Source organism: Nicrophorus vespilloides, unplaced genomic scaffold (assembly GCF_001412225.1).
Source record: "Nicrophorus vespilloides isolate i.1.1-1 unplaced genomic scaffold, Nicve_v1.0, whole genome shotgun sequence".
Lineage (NCBI taxonomy): Eukaryota > Metazoa > Arthropoda > Insecta > Coleoptera > Silphidae > Nicrophorus > Nicrophorus vespilloides.
The window spans coordinates 264,596-285,627 of record NW_017099685.1 but is presented as its reverse complement, the minus strand read 5'-3'; the positions used below and the strand labels follow the sequence as shown (position 1 = coordinate 285,627).

At 34.7% G+C, this 21,032-nt stretch overlaps 1 protein-coding gene across 14 annotated transcripts in view; it reads left to right on the top strand.

Annotated features, from left to right (window-relative positions):
* LOC108565213 (phosphatase and actin regulator 1) overlaps positions 1-21,032 on the top strand; it is a 64,460-nt gene that overhangs the window by 6,819 nt on the left and 36,609 nt on the right. For 8 of the 14 annotated variants that reach the window (XM_017924546.1, XM_017924547.1, XM_017924540.1 and 5 more), the window contains 2 exons: positions 5,686-5,718; positions 14,700-14,966. The exons of 3 other annotated variants lie outside the window; for them this stretch is intronic. In XM_017924546.1, coding sequence (XP_017780035.1) covers positions 5,686-5,718; positions 14,700-14,966 — 300 coding nt within the window. Of the gene's footprint in view, positions 1-5,685; positions 5,719-12,105; positions 12,386-14,699; positions 14,967-21,032 lie in introns of those variants that run through there. 3 more of the 14 variants (XM_017924549.1, XM_017924551.1, XM_017924548.1) reach the window with 2 other exon arrangements.

The following is a 21,032-nucleotide window of genomic DNA, read 5'->3' as shown; positions in this document are numbered from 1 at the left end:
TATCTTACGCTCGCCAGATTTAATCTAGCCTTCTTGGAAGTCCCATTCACACATCTGCTTGTCATTTGTCTTGATTCGCTCTCTTTTTTTTCTGTTCTTCTTCTCTTTATTAATAGACGCTGCTGCATCCAGTAATCAAGATTTGTTAGCGAAGCGTATTAATCTTGTTCTCGGAATATTAGCGTCAATTTCGCGTGTTATCAATGTTAACACAGTCAATAAAACCGGCGGATCTATTGTCCTGATAATGTAATTTAATTACAAGTGCCTAATATTTAGATTAGACTAGTTCGCTTCATATGAAATGAATTCCCAAAAGTAACAAAAAATCTCGTTCAGAGTAAAGTAATCGCAATGAAATGATTATATCTAAAGATCAGATTCATGTGCGAGAGTGCAAGGTTTACTAGACTGAAAGCAATTACTCTCGAGACAAGAATGTCTCATTGAATTAGATCTGGAACAAATCGAGCCTCGGCAATTTACTCTTTTTTTTTACGACCCTTTATTTTTATTTATTTGAATACAATACAATATTATTGTAATTGCATGCAACCTGTTCAGTTCTCAACCGAAAAGAAAGCAATTTCTTACAACGAATGTATTATTTTTGTAACATGCACCGCTACAAGTCGTTCTTTAATTTAAGTCATGTGAAAAGTTTCGTATGAAAGTAGAAACATTTTCTCCATGTCATTTTTTTTTACAAAAAACAACAAAGCCTACTGTGTTATGAGAGAATTGTAAATTTAACTTTTAACTATTTAAATAGTATTTTCTTTTGACATATTTTTCATAATACAGCGGAACCTCGCTTAACGAGCAAAATGAATTGTAAGAAAAATGACTTTCGATGTCTCGCATAACGAGTTATGATGAGAAGAGAAATCCCGCACGCCTGCTACATCATTTTTAAAACTTTTGTACACATATTATGTGTATTTTTGAATATGTTCACTATACGAGTAAAAATCCGGAAATTTTGGAACGGCTTAAACACGTTAAGCGAGGTTCCACTGTATTGAAGCTTTTTTAGTGGTTCAGAATTATATAGCAATTCCTCGCATTGTCTGTACAGTCCGTTTTTCAAATCGGATTATAGTGAATCCGGACTGATCGAAGCTATATTAGAGTATTGCTTTACATTGGACGTTAAAATATATAATTTCAGTGCATTCATGAATGTTAATTACAAGTTATAACGTAGTAGCAACGAGTTCTAATTTACGATTGACCGATGACATTGTAACATCCGAACAAATGCGCATTGTTCCGAATTCCCCCGCATTCATCATCTGAATAATAAACAATTTTTGTAAAAACGTTATAATTTATGTAATGGTTGTACTTTTAGTCAAAACATAATACTATTTCCGAGGAATAAAGGTATAATAATAATATGCAGATTAATGTAAAATTTCCATATTTTCCCATCTCAATTAATGGAGAATTATGCAGATACGAGCACTTCTTCTTGGCCACGCAACACGCGATTTCCTCCCGTATAAATCATTATTATTAGTTATCCAACATCCAGATAATTAAACGTTATCTCTCTCTATATTTTTTTATGTATATATTTTTTGATATCAACGTAGTATTAAAAAATATCGGCGTTTTGTCATTTAGAGTATATTCACTGGTTTCAAACGTAAATCTAGATTACGTGCAACCCTAGCCTGCTAGCGTAATTGACCAGTAAATGGTCTATCCCAAATTGCCAAATAAACTACGGTTAGTGTATTGTTTTTTGTTGGTGCGTCTGCACTACAGGCTTATCACGAAAATTACGTTCGCATCATTTTCAATTTCGATGCATTCGAATTGTTATTTGCAACTGTCATCTTAATGCAGAGACACCATCGTTCTTTCTCCATTCGCAAAACGAGAAACAGTATAAACTTTAATGAAGTTCCATGCTTGAACGATGTTCAATATATAATGTTGCTTTGAGCGTTTGGTTCATTTATCTGATCTACTTCATGTTCGGCTTTGCTGAAATACGTTTCGATCGTGTCGTTTTAATGTTTAAGGCAATTAATTAAGTCGTTCTTTAATGGAATTACTACATAAAGCGTTTTCCCCTTTGTGCTGAGTTTTGGTACATGTTTTTTTTTGTTACTCTTTCTCGGTTACGCGAATGTCTATCATCAGTGAGTAAAATCGGTTAACAGTTTTGTATGGATCGTTGGGTTATTGTCCGCTCTAAAAGCTCAAGAGAGACGCCGACGTCTTTATACTCGACGTCTCTGAAGTGGTGGACGTCGCCGTTGTTTTCTCTGATCAGGCCATTATGTACTCAGCCTCTAAGAGCCGAGTCTCCTTGCTTTTACTTTTCTTTTCATATTAATCTTTTTCTCTCTCTCCTATATATATATACATAAGCAGACATTTTCAGAAGCCCAAGTAGAAGCGCAAAATATAATTCCTAATTACTCCATTAACCTTTTTATATATAAAGAGTTAAGGACGAGTTTAAAAGTATTTTTAGTAACTGATACACACACCTATTGTTAATTATACCTCTTAAAAAATTGAAGACATTTTTTGATAGCTCTTCCATCTAATTCAAACTTTCTAAGTGTGAATAGTTAATAGTTGGCGGGCAACTGGTTGAGTTTATAAATTTTAAGAGAATAGCTGTTTTACTGATCAGTTTTATGAATGGGTTTGATGAATCTTTACGTAAAGTTCGGGTTGGGTTTTGGCGAATGGAGGAAGAACGTCGGTGACGTTAAAGATTTTATGTGCAATTACATGAGAGTTGCAGAATGCCAATTCCGCAAATAATTCCCAGAAATATAATCAAACGTCGTAATGCTTTTTTGGAAATAAATCTCTAGTCTAGTCGTAACTATTTATAACCAGAAACCGCTGCGGCGTTAATCAATATACACTTTAGCTCATCCAGTCAGTTATCATTGTTTGTTTGTTTTTTACTGCTGTATTCTCTCAATGCGATTTTGAATTTGTAGCTTATACGAATTGAATTTTAGACATCTCTGAAAGCGTTTATTATACTTAGGATTCTAGGAATATCTTTAGGAATAAGTATAAGTGTAGGGAACGCTATAAATCAGCAAGATTTGAAGTGTACGACAAACTACATAGGCTTCATCTTGCACTTGAAATGATACCTGGTTATCTTCTATAAGATGTTACAGCAGAGTTTCTTAACCTTTTTGTAGTGTGACCCAACATATTTTTTTTGTATTTGTACAGCTACCCAATTACTAAGAGTATTTCGCAAGTTCCTTGCCTTGATATAAGGTGATAGCTGTCATTTGCAATTCATAGTTTGAAAAACACTGTTATAGCTAAATATAGCACCTGAAAATGAGATCAAATGGAAGTCCAGCGTAATGAAAGAAAACAGTAGTATAAAATTCTTTGACTTAAAAAGTAACACTAATATTGACGCTGAAAAAAGTATAAAGCAGAATGCAAACAAGTTAGTATAAGCTGAAAGAGAATAATTATAATGAACAACCTAAAATGAAATGATTAATTAATAACATGTATACAAATTAAACCTGTACGTGAAAAGAAGATTAATGAGATAGTGGCACGAATATTGAATCGGTCGCGGATCGTGCAAATGAATCACGTTCATATAATCTGTGGTTTCGTATTAAGATAACCGAAGTTATGAAAAAATGCGATAGATAACTAAGGGCTATAGCAAATTGCATTTTACCTTCTATAAAAAGTTGCTCAATCGGACTTTAACTAATTGTAATCAAATGTTATGGTTTACGAATGATACAATGGAATGAATCTAACGTAAATAGTAAAAGACAGCCCTATTAGTTTGAGATGTATTTGCTATGTTGTTCTGTAGTTTGATCCATCTCTGAAGTGCCCGACGCAGCAAGACCTGAATCCCCAAAAGGGAAAAGGATGAACGTAACAGTCCAGAGGTGAAGTTTATCTTCAGAAAGTAAACACGTGGGAATACGTTAGATTCCCACATGGATTAGTACAACATTCGTTGGTAAGGAATCGTTGGAAATCATATAATAACTCCAATCCGATTTGGAGCAAGAAATCTTCCAACGATCATTCCATTAACCAAAAAGTTATGCTATAGTTTCATTCAGAAGAAAAGAAATGTTAGAAGAATTTAAATTGTTAAAATATTAATTAATAGTATGAAGGTATTTGTGAAATTAAAAATGATCCCTATTCTTGCTGTAGGCAAATGGTATCCAGTGCGAAATTTTTGAGTCGACGCCAGACCTAGCAAGATATAAAATAAGTTTATGAGCTAGTCGCAAATTATGACTGCCAAGGATGCGTTTTGTAATTTATCCCTGTGGTCAAATTTAGCCTAGCTGCCTTCTCCGAAATCACGCACGTAATGCCCCTAGAAATTCGCATGCCGATATACACAATCATCTTTTGTAACTGGTCATCATTCCAATTATCCTTATATGTACTCTCATCTCTTTATATTCTAGAAACTATGTAGGTTTTGACTTGAATTCAAAAATATCAAATATTAATAAGAATATACCGGAATTTATAAAATGTATAAAATATAAGAAAAAGTCTAAAGTCCGTTTGTTATGCAACAGAAAATAAACAGATAAAGTTAAAAAAAAACCTGTTTTTTTTTTCGCTATTTATTTCGGAAATAAACGTGGATTTTGGCGGTCCATCAAATCCCATTTTTATTTATAATTTTTGTTAAAAGCATGCATTATTTGTTTTAAAATTAGTTCAACAACGGGAGGATCGAAAAAATACAGGATCTACAAAATTTCACACGTTCAGCATATAATGATTTCAGTACTGAAAACTTATGAAAAATATTAGAAGCTATACAGTTTGAATATCTAGAAAAAATTGTAAATCGAAATTTTAACTTTTTTAATATAAAACCGCAAATATGCAAAAAAAAAGAATAATTTCGTTGTTTATTAATTATGATTTTTTTCTTTTGATGTCCTTTTGATTTAAATAAAAAAAAATTAAACAAGTAAAAGCGAAAACTTTAAAAAAAAAAAGTAAAATGGTTATTTTCAATATTTATATTTTTAAACCGTGTAAAAGCGAAAACGTGTAAAGAAAGTACCGAGTAAAACGAGGGATTGGTGTATTGTTGACATACGACCATTATCACTTACGCACATCAGTACATATTACAATTTTATAATATTTTTTGATTTCGACTTATGATCATTCAACTAACGTCCAAGTTTGCAGAACAGAATTAGCAAATTAATAATATTTAGAATTTGATATTCGTAACCTATGCGCTGAATCTAAGGGTTAAAATCTGTGTTGGGAATAGCAAGCATAATAATATGAATATTAATATATTTAGAGATCAAGCAGAATCCTACATCTGCAACGTTGCTTTGTGAAAGTGTTTCAACTATGTCAAAGCGTGGAAGGACCCTTGTGGCATTTTATTTATTTTATTTTAATAATTTGTTTATTGCTGATTATAATCTTCATTGTTTTACTTGAAATAAATGTTCATAGTTTCAAGTTGATGCATAAATATTTCAATTCTGTTTATTTTGTTATTTAAAAGCAATATAATTACTGAATTTTCATCTGTAGACAAAACTGTTGAATTGCTGTGCATATATCTGAGGGTACAAAAGAAAGTCTGTGTTTATTTTTCAGATATGATTTCATGATAGATTAAGTTGTTAATGTCATTGGTTGTTTCAGGTACGTGCAGTGATGAATTACCTCCTTTAGATGGTGAGTTTTCCCTTTTAATTTCTATTACAACTATGTTTCGCGTGTATGAAATTACAAATAACTGTGACGAACTCCTCTGAGTGAGCGAGCGAGCGAGTGAACGAGCCTGGGAGTCCTCTTTTTGTTGTTGTTATCCGTTTCTATTCGCGTCATAATTATTATTTCGCAACGGGAAAGATAATGCGAGCGTATGAATGCAGCAGAATAAATCGCGCGGATGTTGTGCCAGGTGATTAATAATTTACGGCCGTATACTTTCAGTTTCATTCATAATTTCTATGGACAATGGCGGGACGTGCTTTAGCCTATAGAATTTCAGTTGAACGAAAGCGAGCCACCGTTTCATATATATATATATACACACACACACAGTACACACGACAATATTTACCATTGGAAAGAAGACATGAAAGAAATAACGAGTATTCCCACAGGTTTCCAAAATAATAGCGACCGCTTTGTTATTTCATACAGATGCAGAATGAAACGCGTGTTGGTTACGATACGTGGGTGGGCGAATTTCGGATGAGGTATTAAATGGACAATTAATGGTTGTTACGTCAGAGGAACGCGAAAGCTCGTATTCGTTCGAGTACGCGCGCTTTCGCGAACGGAAAGTGAAAAGTTCATTTTTCAATCGGCGTGTCCGAAATGTTGCTTCTTGCTATTTATATACACGGAATGCGTTCGCTAGGTCAATGCCAGACTTTCATAAACATGCATGAAAATTAAAATCAGTAACTAAAAAAACAAACATTCCATACTTTGCGTTTCTTTATGGTTAATACAAGCTACTAGCAACGCAACTAAGAAAGCTTGTGACAAAGAAAGTCGTTTACTAAAGTAGTTCTATATTGTGTAAGTTTTAAAACATTGATGTACGATTTAAGCGTTTTCATAATTAGGTATTAGAAACGTAATTCTTTCATTTGCGAAACGTCCAGTTGGAATTGGAGCCAGGAGTCTTGAACAATGTAATTCCAGCCTCTGGGATACAACAATGTGTTTGTATATTTGTAGCTTGATTGAATGAACGGGGCAGCGTTGAGTAATTGGTTGCAATTGAACCTAATTCAATTGTCTGCTACTCTTCGCAACGCTCCTCCTCATCTCAGGACGATGATGCGTATCGCCGTCATCATGATCTTCATCATTACAACCATCAGAAGCAGCAGCTATCGGCATCATCTCGAGCTACGCTCTCTCTCTCATTCTTAATCACCTCATCCATTGTTGCTAGATCTGTGTGCGAAACTCGTGGCACAATGGAGCGAAATTTCCATTCAAATAAAATACGTTCGCATCGTTAAAATGCAGAGTTTATATTATACATCTTAAATAAATATATATATAATAGGAAAGAGATTTATTGCGCAACATGGGTTGCAGAAGTTACCGTCTCAGCAGTAATAAAACATTTTTTGACAATCGTTTTTCCATATTTATTTATTACCTTTTACAAAACTTTTTAAACTTAGTTGGAAACTTCCACAACAAAATATATGTACGAAATGTATTTCAAGCTAACTTATAATTGTAACTTACACATGTGACTCTTTATATATTGCAGTCCGATAATGATTCATATTTAATACGATTAAGTAAAATCACATTGTGATGTGATGATTATTATGTAATTGGCAACTTGTACAAGTATTTGTAGCATGTTAACAACTTAATAATATGAAATATTTATTAATTTATCCTGACATGTTTGCGAATAATAAATGTTACTATGGTTACTTGCGTAAACATAATTAGTTACCAGAGTATTAAACACATACAAATTAATTAGTTAAAATAATAATTATCAAAAATATGAATAAATAAATATGTGTTTGATTGAAAAACTGAATGTTATTTGTGTTGATTGTACTTATTGTCGATTGTGAAAACGAAAACACACATAATAAATATTACCGTTGAATAGGCCGCATTTTTTTTTGCATTTCATATTCCGAAATGAATAATGGCTAATAAATCTTGCGAGTCGAAATTTATTACGACGTTTTCTATAATGGACGCCACAGAAGAAGAAAAAAAATCGACGAACAATGGTTATAATCGACGGCCAATTTTTCTTTCCGTTGATTTGAAAAGGGAAAAATGAAAGTTCAGCTTTTAATTGATTCTACTTAAAGAGTTGCTATCAAGAACACCGAAGTTGAATGCAATTTGAAAAAATTGCAAGAAATGTAATGGAAGTTGACTTATTATTTACTTTCGAATGTATTAATTAAGTTAACAGGAAAGTTTTAATTGTGATTTGGTGGATCTCTGGTGTCAGAGTTGCTAATAATAAAAAAAACAATACGTGCAATTACAATCCAATCTATTTTCTTTGCATGCTCCATGACTGTAAAAGATTGTTAATGACCATCGCTGTCATTAATTTTCCACGAGGGATAGCAGCAATCTGAACAACGAAGATAAGGCGCGCGCTAATGAGTGCATGAAGTGCAATCAAAAGCCGTTATGCCATTTTCCTTGTATCATCCGGAATCGAAATTATTTGAATATTTGCAGATCGATAAATTTCGTTTGGAACGCTTCTGCGCACCTGAATTATTCAGAAAATGTGCTTTTTAGGGGCGTCGCGACGCCAACCAACTCAACCCATCTAACGGATATTAATAAGCCCGGGGGTGAACGTTCGCTTCCGTTATTCCAATCCTAATGGTCAATTTTCCTCCAGTTTTCCTTTTTATACCCTCCGTCTCGACCATTCATCAACTTTCCACCAATCCAATCTTTGCTTACGCGAAACGCCCGAAGTCTCGATCATATTTCGTTTATATCGTTGAAGAAAATAAGCGACTACTACATGTTTCTCTTCTTAACGCCTTCGAAAGAGTCAATCCCAACTTTCCGCTTTGTTTCTAAATTCGTCATCGGCGCAAAGTTTTCCCCGAAAAGTGTTTGTGTGCGGGATTTTCTTTTATCATTGCGTGTCTCTCGATGCTTCTTTTGCTGCGGTGGTGGCAGCAGCCAGAAACTCAATGAAACTTTTGCCCAAATGATTTTCCCCCCTCAATGTCGGGGGGTTTTCCAGAAGGAAAAAAAAAACTCGCAGCATCAGAGCGGAGGCACCAGGACGAATCGATTTTCAGTCCCTCCATCCACTCACACATACCCAAAACAGACGTGCATATACACACATACTCATGCAGACACGGCAAGCCTCAAATTAAATGTGCGACCGAAAATCCAATGTTTAATTGTTTAATTACTTTATTTACCGGTCGAATTAACGCGAAACGACGATTCCAATTTGAGCGTCGTTTGCGGATACGTTTTTGGCTCCAAAAACAAAACGGCCTTTTGTAATTCGATCCCAAAAAAAAAATAACACGTGGTCTTCACGTCCTTTCTGGCAGCTTTTTAAGTACAGTCCAGATGCATTCATTCGAGCCGCATTGGTTCTTACAATTACCAACATATAAGGAAGCTTGCTAAACCAGATTCGCTAGGTTTTTACACTTGGTTTCGCTTCTCGTTGTCAGCCAGCTCTAAAGAATGAATGATAGAAAGGACTTAATGTTTAATCGAAAGTGAATTCGCAATTATATAATAAATATAACGCTGAAAAACATTGAAAAAAAGTTGATTAAAATTATTTGGGTTATCAATATTAATTATTATTTTATTGCGGTTTTTAAACAATTTCCAGTAATTCCATATTGAGGACAACAATTTTTTTATTTTATTTACAAAAAAAAGCGATTTGTAGCGATTCTGTGGTCAGAGTTTTTCCCGGAGTTGAAGTGCGCTTCGTCTTTGTTTTTCTGGTGTGCATGTGTGTACGTCTTTTGTTTCCCAAGAGATTGCTATTTATCTTCTATTCGAAACCAGAATATGTAAAGTAGACCGGGAAATCCGGTTTCCTTATTCAATTTGCATCGAGGAAAACACGACAGACGCGAGTTTTTGAAATATTTTATTTCCCATCGATGCGCGGAAAAATCGCATCCGAATTATTCATATCTCAAAGCGAAGAAGCGTCGTTTGTATGTACAGTAAAAGACATTCACTTCAGTTGCTGACATGGATTTATATATTTGACATAATTCGTAATTTGAAATATATTTTTAAAAAAAGGTATATTTAAAGAAATTTACGAATTCGGATAATGCCTGTAAAATTCTAGTTCTGGCCATCAGATTACGTTTTAGTCAAATATGCAGTAAAACTAAAATGAGTGATGAAATGTTTAGTTCTGAGTATTTTATTTCTGGTATTTCCCGAATTTGCTTACAGAATCCAACCGATTGTATGAATACCTGTGTTTTATAAATGAGAATTTAATGTATTCAAAAAATGATGATATAACAAAATGAATGTGTTCGATAAGTAAGTTGACCCAATTATAAATTGTAATTTGCTGTGTTGAAGCGAAAATTACAGAGGAAAGGATAATGAATGTGAAAGAGGAGGAATTTGCAAAATTGAAGACAATCCAATCGTTTTATAATCCTCATTTTGTTTTGCTTCTTTATAATAATTAAAGTCGTTAATGTTGAGTCACCATCTGGTTCATTGGAAACTGATATTTATTGCAACCCGATTTGTTTATATTTAGTTATAGATGTTGTGGCTACGCGTTTCATTGCAATGATGTTTACATAATTTTCAAGTAAACGAAGCAAATTTTGTTTAATTATGTGTGCATCTGAGATAAACGAGAGAAGGAAATCCCAACTTCTATATAAAATCTTTGTAATTATTACTTTAGAATTGAAATTTACTGCTTGAAATTGTAATAATAAAAAATACCCGCTGCGTTTTATGGGCGTTTTACAGCTTTGAGCGCGTTAAGGGCACGTCCATATGATTAATTATAGTTTTTGGTTCGAAGTCGTGTAACTTTGCCAGACGAACAAAGAAGCTTTTGACCAACGTCTGGGATTTGAATATATATATCCAACAGCGCCCTCCTTTGTAAATGTTACAACCAGAAGGTGTTTTTTTACACTTGGGGTATTTGCAGGATTCCAGGAATGTATTTGTATATAACATTTAATGTCTATTCTTTTTTTTTTTGTATTAAGGAAACTGCAGAGCTATAGTGTATGTTAAGGACACATTTTAATAGATACTTATTATGGGGAATTAATGGAAAATAGTACGTTGAATAGCTTTGAGCGTATTTGTAACAGAAATACTAGTTAATTACAGAATTGCCTTGATATGAGCGTATATAACTTGTAATCATTATTAGATGAATGGTATACAAAATATATTATAGGATCGGTGATATTAGTTAACAACAAACTGGTAAATCCTAATAATCATACCATGAGTGTACCCAACTTGTAAGCATCGAATAGATGACAAAACAACCACAGATTTTACGTGTTGGCAATTGTCTGGAAGTGTTGGATGAATCTTTTAAGCTAAATATTGGATATAACGTTTATATTATATTATAGAATTTAACGGTTGTATAAATCAGCGTTTCACAAATTTTTTGGTCTTCTACGTCTAGAAAAACATGCCGAATTGATCTGTCATCAAATTTTCTGCGACCCGCACTTTGAGAAGCACTGATATAATTAATTGTATTTGAAAATTTTAACTGATGTTAAATTCAACTGTTTTCTTATTCTCATATTATTTAATTTTTAATTGTAATGAAAAATGCTATATTGTATTGGATTTTTTTTTATGATGTGATCACTGCAGGGTTTAGTTGCTCTTTAGTGAAAGTGATCTATGTTGAAGATGACTCTTGCTTTGTTTATATTTCGCAAGGTCGCTTTTATCCTCAGTTATACGATGTGACCATGAGGTTTAGAATAAAAAAAAACAATTCTAAGTCTTCTTCGGATAATTTTAATTTGCTCAAGTTAACGACTTATTAGCATATCACATTCTCGCCGTCTTATTTATAGTCATACATCAAGTAAGAAGTACAAAGCTGTGGATACTAAAAATAGAACGCGTGTCGAACGTGTGTGGTTCCATAAATCCTGTTCCTCAAATAAATATACCTGCATGAAGGTGGAACCACCACTAGGTAGATGATGTTCCACCTGCACAGTTACTCGTGTATAAATATATATAGAGAGAGAGAGAGAGAGAGTGAGAGGATAGTGGGCAAACCCTAATGCGTTTGTAAAGGGCATTGTTTGCTATCGACCGGGTTGGGCCCTTCCTGAACCAACCGACAATACAGGAGTGTTTTTCAGCGTGGGCCCTCGGCCGAAGACGCGTTACTTGCATTCCGTTAGGGTTGCAGGCCTATCACCATAGTTACCTCGGCCCTAACCGTCGTCAAGTGCACGTCGGGTGTTTGTCTCCTCTCCGTCGTCGCCGATCGGGCCCGATGCACAGGAAAAGAACAAATCCACGTCGCTCGGGCCGACTCGTCGGATCATTGGAATGTAACTTCTCTCCTATACGGACACCACAAACTCAGTCAAACTCAGTTGTGCATTGTCCGTTGGTCGGGAAGTTCACGTTCATAGTTACCGTCCAATAGCAGCAGTAGCTGCACGGTATAGCAGCATACGCGCGTGTTCAGTTTTTGTTTTCTTCCCATCCAGTAACTTATTGTAGCCTCCGGCGCGATGCTTTCTTGCTGCATCCTCCGGCTGCAAAGAAGAACCTCAGTGTTTTGCTAGTGCTTGTTACATGAAATAGTATATAATATTCAGTGGTCGCGGAGGTATATATCAATTTTTAATTCCTATGCATTCTAGATGATGTTCTTTCAAACTGAAAAAGAAACCACCTGCTTGCTACACGCGCGCTCTCGCAACCGTAACTTCTTATTCTTCTTTAACGAAACCGGCAACATTTTCCGGCCAATTCTCTGTTTCGTTTGGAGCGTTGAACCCATGTTTCCCATAACACCCGATCAATCTGTTTACCATTAGTTCTAATCGGAAAAAGAATTTTTAATCATCCATTACCATTTCCAAGAAACGCTAAACATTGGCGCCATTGTAATATACGACTTCTAATTACTCGGAAAAACAAATTGATTAAGAAGCGAGATGTTAAATCCACCTATTTTTAGTAGTATTTCCTCGACCCGAGAGGCGTTTCTCTTGCACAAGTTTATCTATACAATAACTCGAGATGATTAACTCGAAAACAACCATAACAATTTTAATTAAATAAATATTATACAGTATAATTTCATAATCGATTGCGTTGCATCAATTTCTCAAATTCTTAATTTTACTTTCGTTGCAATTAATAAGCATAAATAATAAACACTGAATGATTGAATTTCATTAATATTTTAGTTAACTTGTTTTTAACATTTGCTTATTTTTTGTGTGGTGTTTATTCATATATTGCGTTATTTTAATTAAATATTATACAGTTTATGAACTAATAATTACATAATGAAGCGTGCAGAAGATACGTAAATATTGAGCGCACGCTGAAACCCACATTTAATTACATAATCGATTGCGTTGCAATAATTTGACACATCCTCAACTTTTCGTTCGCTGCAATATATAACATAAACAATATTATAAACAATGATTGATTGAATTTCATTAATATTTTACACGAAATAAATGTAAATAATAATAGTAGAATTCATGTTTTACTTCAGTTAACTTTTTTTTAAAATGGTTTTATTCAGTTTGTTTATTTTTTCTGTATATGCTAGCATTGAAATGTTTGTATCTGATTGAAATCCAAATATTTTGAAAGCTTAATAATAACAATATTTATTGAAACAATTATACAATAATGTAAACGATAATAAAACAAACACAAATCCGCTATTAGTAAATTAATTTTAAATAATTGTCTCTTAATATTGCGTTTTTTTCTCTATAATATTAGCATATTTAAATATAATAGTTAATCTATGTAAGTAGTAAACAAATTGTAATTGCTAATGGAAAATGGGAATGTTTAATGCAAGTTTTTTTTTTGTTTTGAATGTCGTTGGGTGATACTAAAAATTCAAGGTTCTAACATCTGAAGTTACCCGTCAATTAATTCTCGAGCCGGATGTTCGCTTGAATGCGAGAAGCAAACAATACGTTATTTTTGTTCTTTAATAGAAGAATTACATGTTGATTTTGTGTGATAATAAAGGCACGTAATTTATTTAATCAAATAGTAAATATGTAAAGATATTATTAGTTATTTTAAATAATATTCAAAGTAATGCCTCGAGTTAAAAAGGAGAAAATTAATAAGTCGACTGCAGTAAATGGTGAAAACGCAATTAAAGGGCAATTAGCACGAATTGAGCTAACAGAAAAAGCAAAGTTTTCAAATGTATCTTTATATATATTATGGAATTTCTTTTGCAAGGAAACGAAGCTAATTTATTGTATGTTATTTTTTTATTCGTGTTTATGTAACTGGGTATATATTTGTGCGATTTAATTAAATTCCTTTTGACTTTTCTCATTGCATTACTCGGGGAGATTAGATTTCTTGCTTTTTATTTGTAGCGACGGTCCTCGACATTTAATTAAAGAACAAAATAGTATGGAATGGGATCAGTAGATTTATATTCAATTGTTTTTAACAACAAAATATCAATTTGTTTATCAATGCTTTTTCATTTTTGATGTAGAATATGAAATAAACGCTGTATCGATGCATCATGTTTATTTTCATTTAATGTCGTATAGTCGTTGTAATGGAAGTGGAGATAAAGTGCTCTGGTACTGTTCTCTTGGACAGGATAAATGTAGTTTATGTTAAATGCGTGGGTGTTGAATAGCGTAGAGTAGAATGGGATTGGACATGGGTTTAAAAGAGCGACGCTGCATACACATTTGCAGGCAGCAGCATCATTCCTGAATGAATGCGAGGTTTAAATAAGGCGAAATGTAATGTGTAGTTCGGTTTTATAAATATCCGTGTTTCTATTTAAAAATTTCGTCGCCGCCGCGTGAGACGCCCATAAAGCGATGCGATCGTAGCCGGAGGTGGTTTCTTTCTGGTTGCATTTACCACGTGGTTTATTAGTTAGTTTATTGTTGTTTGTTTGTTAGTGATGTCGGTTCATGTGAGCGGCGTCTATCTTGTGCCCGCTCAGATGTTGCCCCCCGTCCAAGATAAGGGCGTCGCGGCGCCAGCGAGCGTCGCGAAAACGAAATCGGTTGCCATAGTAGCGCCGCAGAGGAGTAACAGCTTGGATTATCTCAACTTCGAGGAGAAGAGGCAGCTGATAGCCTCGTCGCTCTCCCTTTCCGATTTCATCCACGTCTCCGGCGCAAACACCAAGGATATCAAAGATGGTGTCACAACAGTGATAGTCGGTAAGAAGCCAGGCATCAACCGCAAAACTTTTCACATAATTAAACAATAACTTACCAAAAATATCTTCTCTATAAACCAGTTGTTTCATCCTCTCTCATGTCTAATCCTCTAATCCCTTACCTTTTCCATTACCACAACTTCCAATTCTATATATAAAGAATGTTACAATAAAGTAAACTTTCATAAATTTAACGCGAGCAGTTAAGATCTTTGCTCCAGATGGACCGAAGTTAATGGAGTATACCTATATATAGGCAAATGCGCAGAATGGCCCTAAGGGGTTTGGCCAAGCGTTTGCATAATTTGTCTGTACACCCACCACCCACGTTAAATATTTTTTTTCTTGAGCGAACCAAAAAATGTTGTATCGGTTACAAACCTATATTTGAATTGCGGTTACGACCGATGCATAAGTTACAGCAACACAACGTATTCATGAATTGCTTCGACCCTAATCATTCGCATTTCATCACCCCGAACGAAAAAGAAAAGAAGCATGAATGTTTAATTCGTAGCAATTTCCCATCCATCCCGAAATAAAAAGGATGGGCTCGTTTTATTGCCACCTTCATCACTGGTCCCCAATTTTTTACCGTCATTTCCAAGGAAGGGCCGATTCCTTAAGTCCCTTTCACCCCAACTTTTCTTAAATTGACGATAATAAATCTTTCAAGATTTGTAACAAAAATGATGCTCCAATCTCCTTTTGGTACAGTTGCTGGGAGTAGAGGAATTTGAAAAACGCAGTAAATTTTAAACGACCGTGGTTAATGCATGCGGATATTTATTTAAAGTCTTCGCAAGAAGCGTAAAATTGAAAGATCAAATGGGAAGGAAAATGGGAATACCATTAAATTTCTATTTGTTCCTTTCCTTCCGCATCTCTCGCCGCTTATTCTTTTAAAAATTCTGCTGAAAGCAAAACGATTTTGTCTCTTGTGTCATCTAGAAACCGAGCATCTCTCTTTCTATTACATACATGTTTTTTTTCATCTTCCACACTTTCATATCTCGCTTTGTGCATCGCATTTCTTGTATTGATCTTTCGCACTTGACTCCACCGACGCTCCTTCGATCTCTTCATTTCCCACTGCACACAAATAAACCGTTCGTCTTAACACTTCGGATTTTACCCGAGGGTACGTCTATTCATAAGAGAGCTCGATAAAAAGGATTTTTATTTATTTTTCCTGCGGAGAAAGGAACAAATAAAAGATGGTAAATGTTTAAATATTTATACGTGCAATGCGCGTCCTTGTCCTCGACACATATGAACGCTATTTCAAATTGCATGTAAAATTCTTCTGGGCTTCAATCCAAAATATTTGGCTATCGGCTTTGTTGATTATTTATAAATCTTGTTCTGTTTGAAATTTTCCTGCGGGTATAAATACCCGGCCGCGGAATGTACCAGCCACGGTCACTGGACCCCAGGGACCGAACTTCGTCGAGGTCGTATCTTCAGGTCTAATTTTGGGGCTTAGAAACAACCCCAACGTTTTGCCGATTTCGCACACGTACCTAATATTTTTCATTGAATTAAATCCGCTTTGAGTTCTCTAAACACGTACACCGTACCACGGTCCACGTCATACCAAGATTAATTCGAGACCATCTCGAAATGTATCTTCTAAAGAACTACGTGCTATTTATCCGCTCCGCTCAGAAAACGAAATAAATTCAACAATATGTGTACTTTACTGGAAATAATTATCGTTATCGAATCGTTTCTTTAATGGCACTTCTACGTGAGCTTTTGGAATTGCGCGGTATCAGTGAATGTTAACAACAATGCAAATAGCGCGCGATGATACGCAGCGATGCAAGACCATTCTTGTTGCAACAGCATTATGATAACATTGAAACATAAAAAATAAATATATACATGTTAGGGCATTCGGTTATGCGATGCAATGCTAGCAATAAAGACGACGAGAATGATAATAGAAGCGGCGGAAACAAAGATTTCTCTCCACTACCAATTAAATGGAGAGATGCGGATAGAGGAGTAAAGGTCTCGCATCGACGACCATCACGGTCAGTTCTTGCACATCCATCCATCCACATTGAACGCGCCGCGACGAATTGCTAATGAACTAGTTTCATCGGACGGATGGCGGAACAAAATTATTATTAACGCAGGGATTAGTTCCTAGCCTTTTCACATCCCTATCTTCCTGATTGTGATCAGGTGCACTCCCATGCCACATTATCCATTGTTCAAAGGCTTCTCTTTTTACCCATTCACACATAATTTATGATCTGCGAAGACCTTATTTCAACACAGCAGACCAAATGTAATGTTTTTTAATAGCAATTTCAGCAAAGAAGTGTATTTCAAAGAACAAGTTATTTCATAAATCTAGAAAAAAGTTATAATATTTTACCTGTATATACCTCATACTTTATATTATATAAAGTTATTTTAAATAATATATATGTAATGTATAATATAAAAGTTTAAAATAGTATAAATTTACAATAACCTAAATATTATAATTTTTAACCCAAACATGTAGAAAGTGTTAGTTAACTATTCATATTTAGCTACATAACAAAACAATTGTGTTTGTATTAAATTATACACTTGGATAGTTTACAAATAACTTGAATGGCGTTGCGAATGTTTTGTATCTGGTAATCTGATATAAATATGCACAGAATGGTTATCATAATAATGAAGAAGTATGAACATAATTATATGTGAACTATAGTTTTCAAAAAAACGTTACTTTTTATGCAATCTGCGTTATAAAAAATAATTAAAATTTAAACGCTTCTACGTAGAAACGTTCTTCCCTAATTTCATTGTGGAATACAAAGACCCGATGGATTATTAAAATAAATTCCCATAAGTTAATTGCGTAATAGTTAAGAATAATTACTCGTTTTTTTTTCATTATTTTCTTCTCAAACATCATGGGATCGTATTTGTTTCCTTGCCTTTCCAGAACAATGATATAAATAACAATATTTGGGATCCGTTACGAAACAATTATGCTTTCGTTTTTTATTTATTTAATACTTCAATTGCATAAATATCTCACCTTTGTTTTCGCTTTCGATGAATCATTGTTAATTTTTGCATTACGTTTCAAATAAATCGAATCAGAAACTAAAAGATTTAGAGAAAGAGAAAAAAAAATGATGGTAGTTTTCCATGCATAACATCCAATCATTAAATTATTTTGCCAGATTACCGTTTAATATTATGCAACGCCTTCGGAAGTAGTAATATATTTTGCTTTGCAGGCGTCGGTTATTACTATTTTTCGCTGTGTCTTACCTATATGTATATTTTTTTCTATTTTGCGTTCTATTTTATGCAGCAGCAATTCAATTATGTTTTAATCTCTTGATGTTAGAGGGCTGCGACACGCTGCACGAAGGCTTTTAGAATAACTCTTGACAGTTGCCTTTCTCTTCCGGGAGCATTTCCTTCAAATAGATCTCTCGTTTGCAGTTGACAAACGTTTCCACTTGACATCTCTTTCTTTAGTTATCACCAGCTCATGGACAATGCGTTCGTTTTGCTCAAAACTACGGAATATTACTGATTTAGAGCTTCGAAGTTGTTGCTGCGAGACAGCTTTGAGAGTTGTGGTTTGCTATATTGGGAAGGAAGCTACTTCTCTATTTAAAGGATGAATTTCAATTTTTGTGTCACACGTATTTGGGCACGATTGATTCACATGTTTACCACATGGATTGGATAATTTCAGTGCGTAAATAACTATCGTGGCTAATGAAATAAATAGCATTAGGTATTCCAGTGATGGCCTGCATACGGATACGGCGTCTCCATTATTGTTTTCTCTGGCGTATGCGCAATTAAATGCACGTATTCCAATTTTACCTTGAATCCATGCAGGGATTTGTGTACAGTATGTTGGTATTATTTGTACGATGATTTGGATATTTCAGTTCATCCTTTTACATAACAACAACTTAACAACTCTGCAAGGGAATTTTCGAAACGATTACTCACATCGCCACCAATTACACTCAATTGTGCCAAGTAATTCCGAATGCACGAAGCAGGCAAGGTCAAAAAATTAAACGGATTTAAATGTTAAATAATGACCCTCTTCTCTATATGTTTATCATTGCGATTCACTAACCCCACCTACCTAAGCTTTTAGTGTAATTACAAGAACAACAAAACACGATTTTAATTTCTCCTTTTTTGTTTTCGTGCGTTTTGTGTGATCGTGACGCGACGGCACACGGATAAAACTATTTCTGGATTTATGTTAATAATAATTTACAGTAATGTTTCTCGCTCGGAATTGAATTTTATTGTGGGTAATGACATGTAATTCATGCGTAAGACCACCACGCACCGAACCGTAATTGCAACAATTAATAATGCGCTGACATTTATTGCTCGACATTTGCTTTAGATCACAATTACGTCTTTCACATGTTCGTAATTAGTGATTTGCTATAATTACCACCTGGTTGTTTGACTTTCAAGGGTTGCTCGGCGAGGAATGCCAAGGATTTGCCCATCACTAAAATTAAACTGTTCCCATTTTTTTTTGTCGGGCGCCAAGGAAACAAAACAAACTGATGTATTTTATAACATAATTTCTTCAATGCCAGAGAGAACACTCAGAAAATCAGTTGGAGAAGATTGATGAACGCTCGGAATACTAAATACTTGTCTTCGAGGATTTTAAGTTGTATTTACAATAGCTATTAATTCCATATAAAAATGTAGTTCCAGGAAATCTTATTCATCGCTTTTTTTATAAAAATATTTTCAAATCGTTATTTATTACTTAAATATTCAAATGGAAATTCCTGAGGATTATTTTCGTCGATCTCATCATAAATAATAAGAAATTATCGACTGAAACCTGATTTCCAATTAAGTAATGTTGTACTGAAAAGAAAAGAAAACTGGGTAAAATGTAAACGCTTGTATAGGCATAACAACCATCGAAGCGTATCTAGAAAACAACAAAATATTACATATACACTAGGTGGTGTATTTATTTAAGTATTTTAGAGATGCAAAAAGCGAGCGTATTCGATCGAGACGCGGAATTTCCTCGTGGAATTCGCTTTTCCAAACGATCGTAAAAAAAAATGTATATAACCTTATCGAAATTGATTGGTTGTGTGTCGAGGTAAGGGTTCCATCATATCATTGATGAGCAAAACGGAGTTACCGCACGGAAACAAGCTTTCAGCGAATCCGCTTCAGTGTAGGTAAATTCAATAATAACGAAACTTAATACACTTTCAGTAATTGTTTGTGTATGGCTTTATAACCCTCTCTTTCTCTTCGAAAATGACGCTTCGCTTTTGATGTAATTGCGAACTGCGTTCCGAACAATAACCAATTTTAAAGTGAAAATAATGAGGCAAAGTCGGGAGCCTCGGGGGCTTTATTATTATTTTAGCGTCGCGAAACAATGATAGTTTCCTGCGAATCGATTGCGCAAGCTAATGTGTGAGATTATGAAAGTACGGATCGGGGAAAGCGTTGCAACACACTCTCCGATTATGATTTTAAAGAAATGGTATATTTAAGAAGACAATGATGCGATTGTGGTTGGGGTGCGTGAGATCCCGGTGGGGGCTACTTTACAAAAACACACTTTGCATTATTACATTTACTACATTATTCATTATGCAACGAGCCGCTTCGAGGATGGAATCGCGATGAGCCGCCCAGAATGTTACGGTGGCGGCGGCGGCGTCGCGACGCCTACAACGGCATCCGTGCGGACGCGCCAATTACGCTTATGTAGATGTGTATGTCTCGTGACTGGCGATGATGGAGGATGGGTTAACGCCGGCTAAGAAATTCCGCAGTTGCGTAATCGACTATATTCAAGTGCAATTACGCGTGTGCATAATCCGCATACCGATGATTTGTTGTTTACTACTATTACTGGTTCGGTTCTGGTTTTGCGTCCAAGTTTTAAAGCTCAATTGCGAATGCACACAACATACGTACACATATATACACTCATTTGCATCTTTAGAAGAACCGGTTCCACTCCACATTTCGTCCATCTTATTTCCTTTTCTTTTATTCTTATATTCCAATC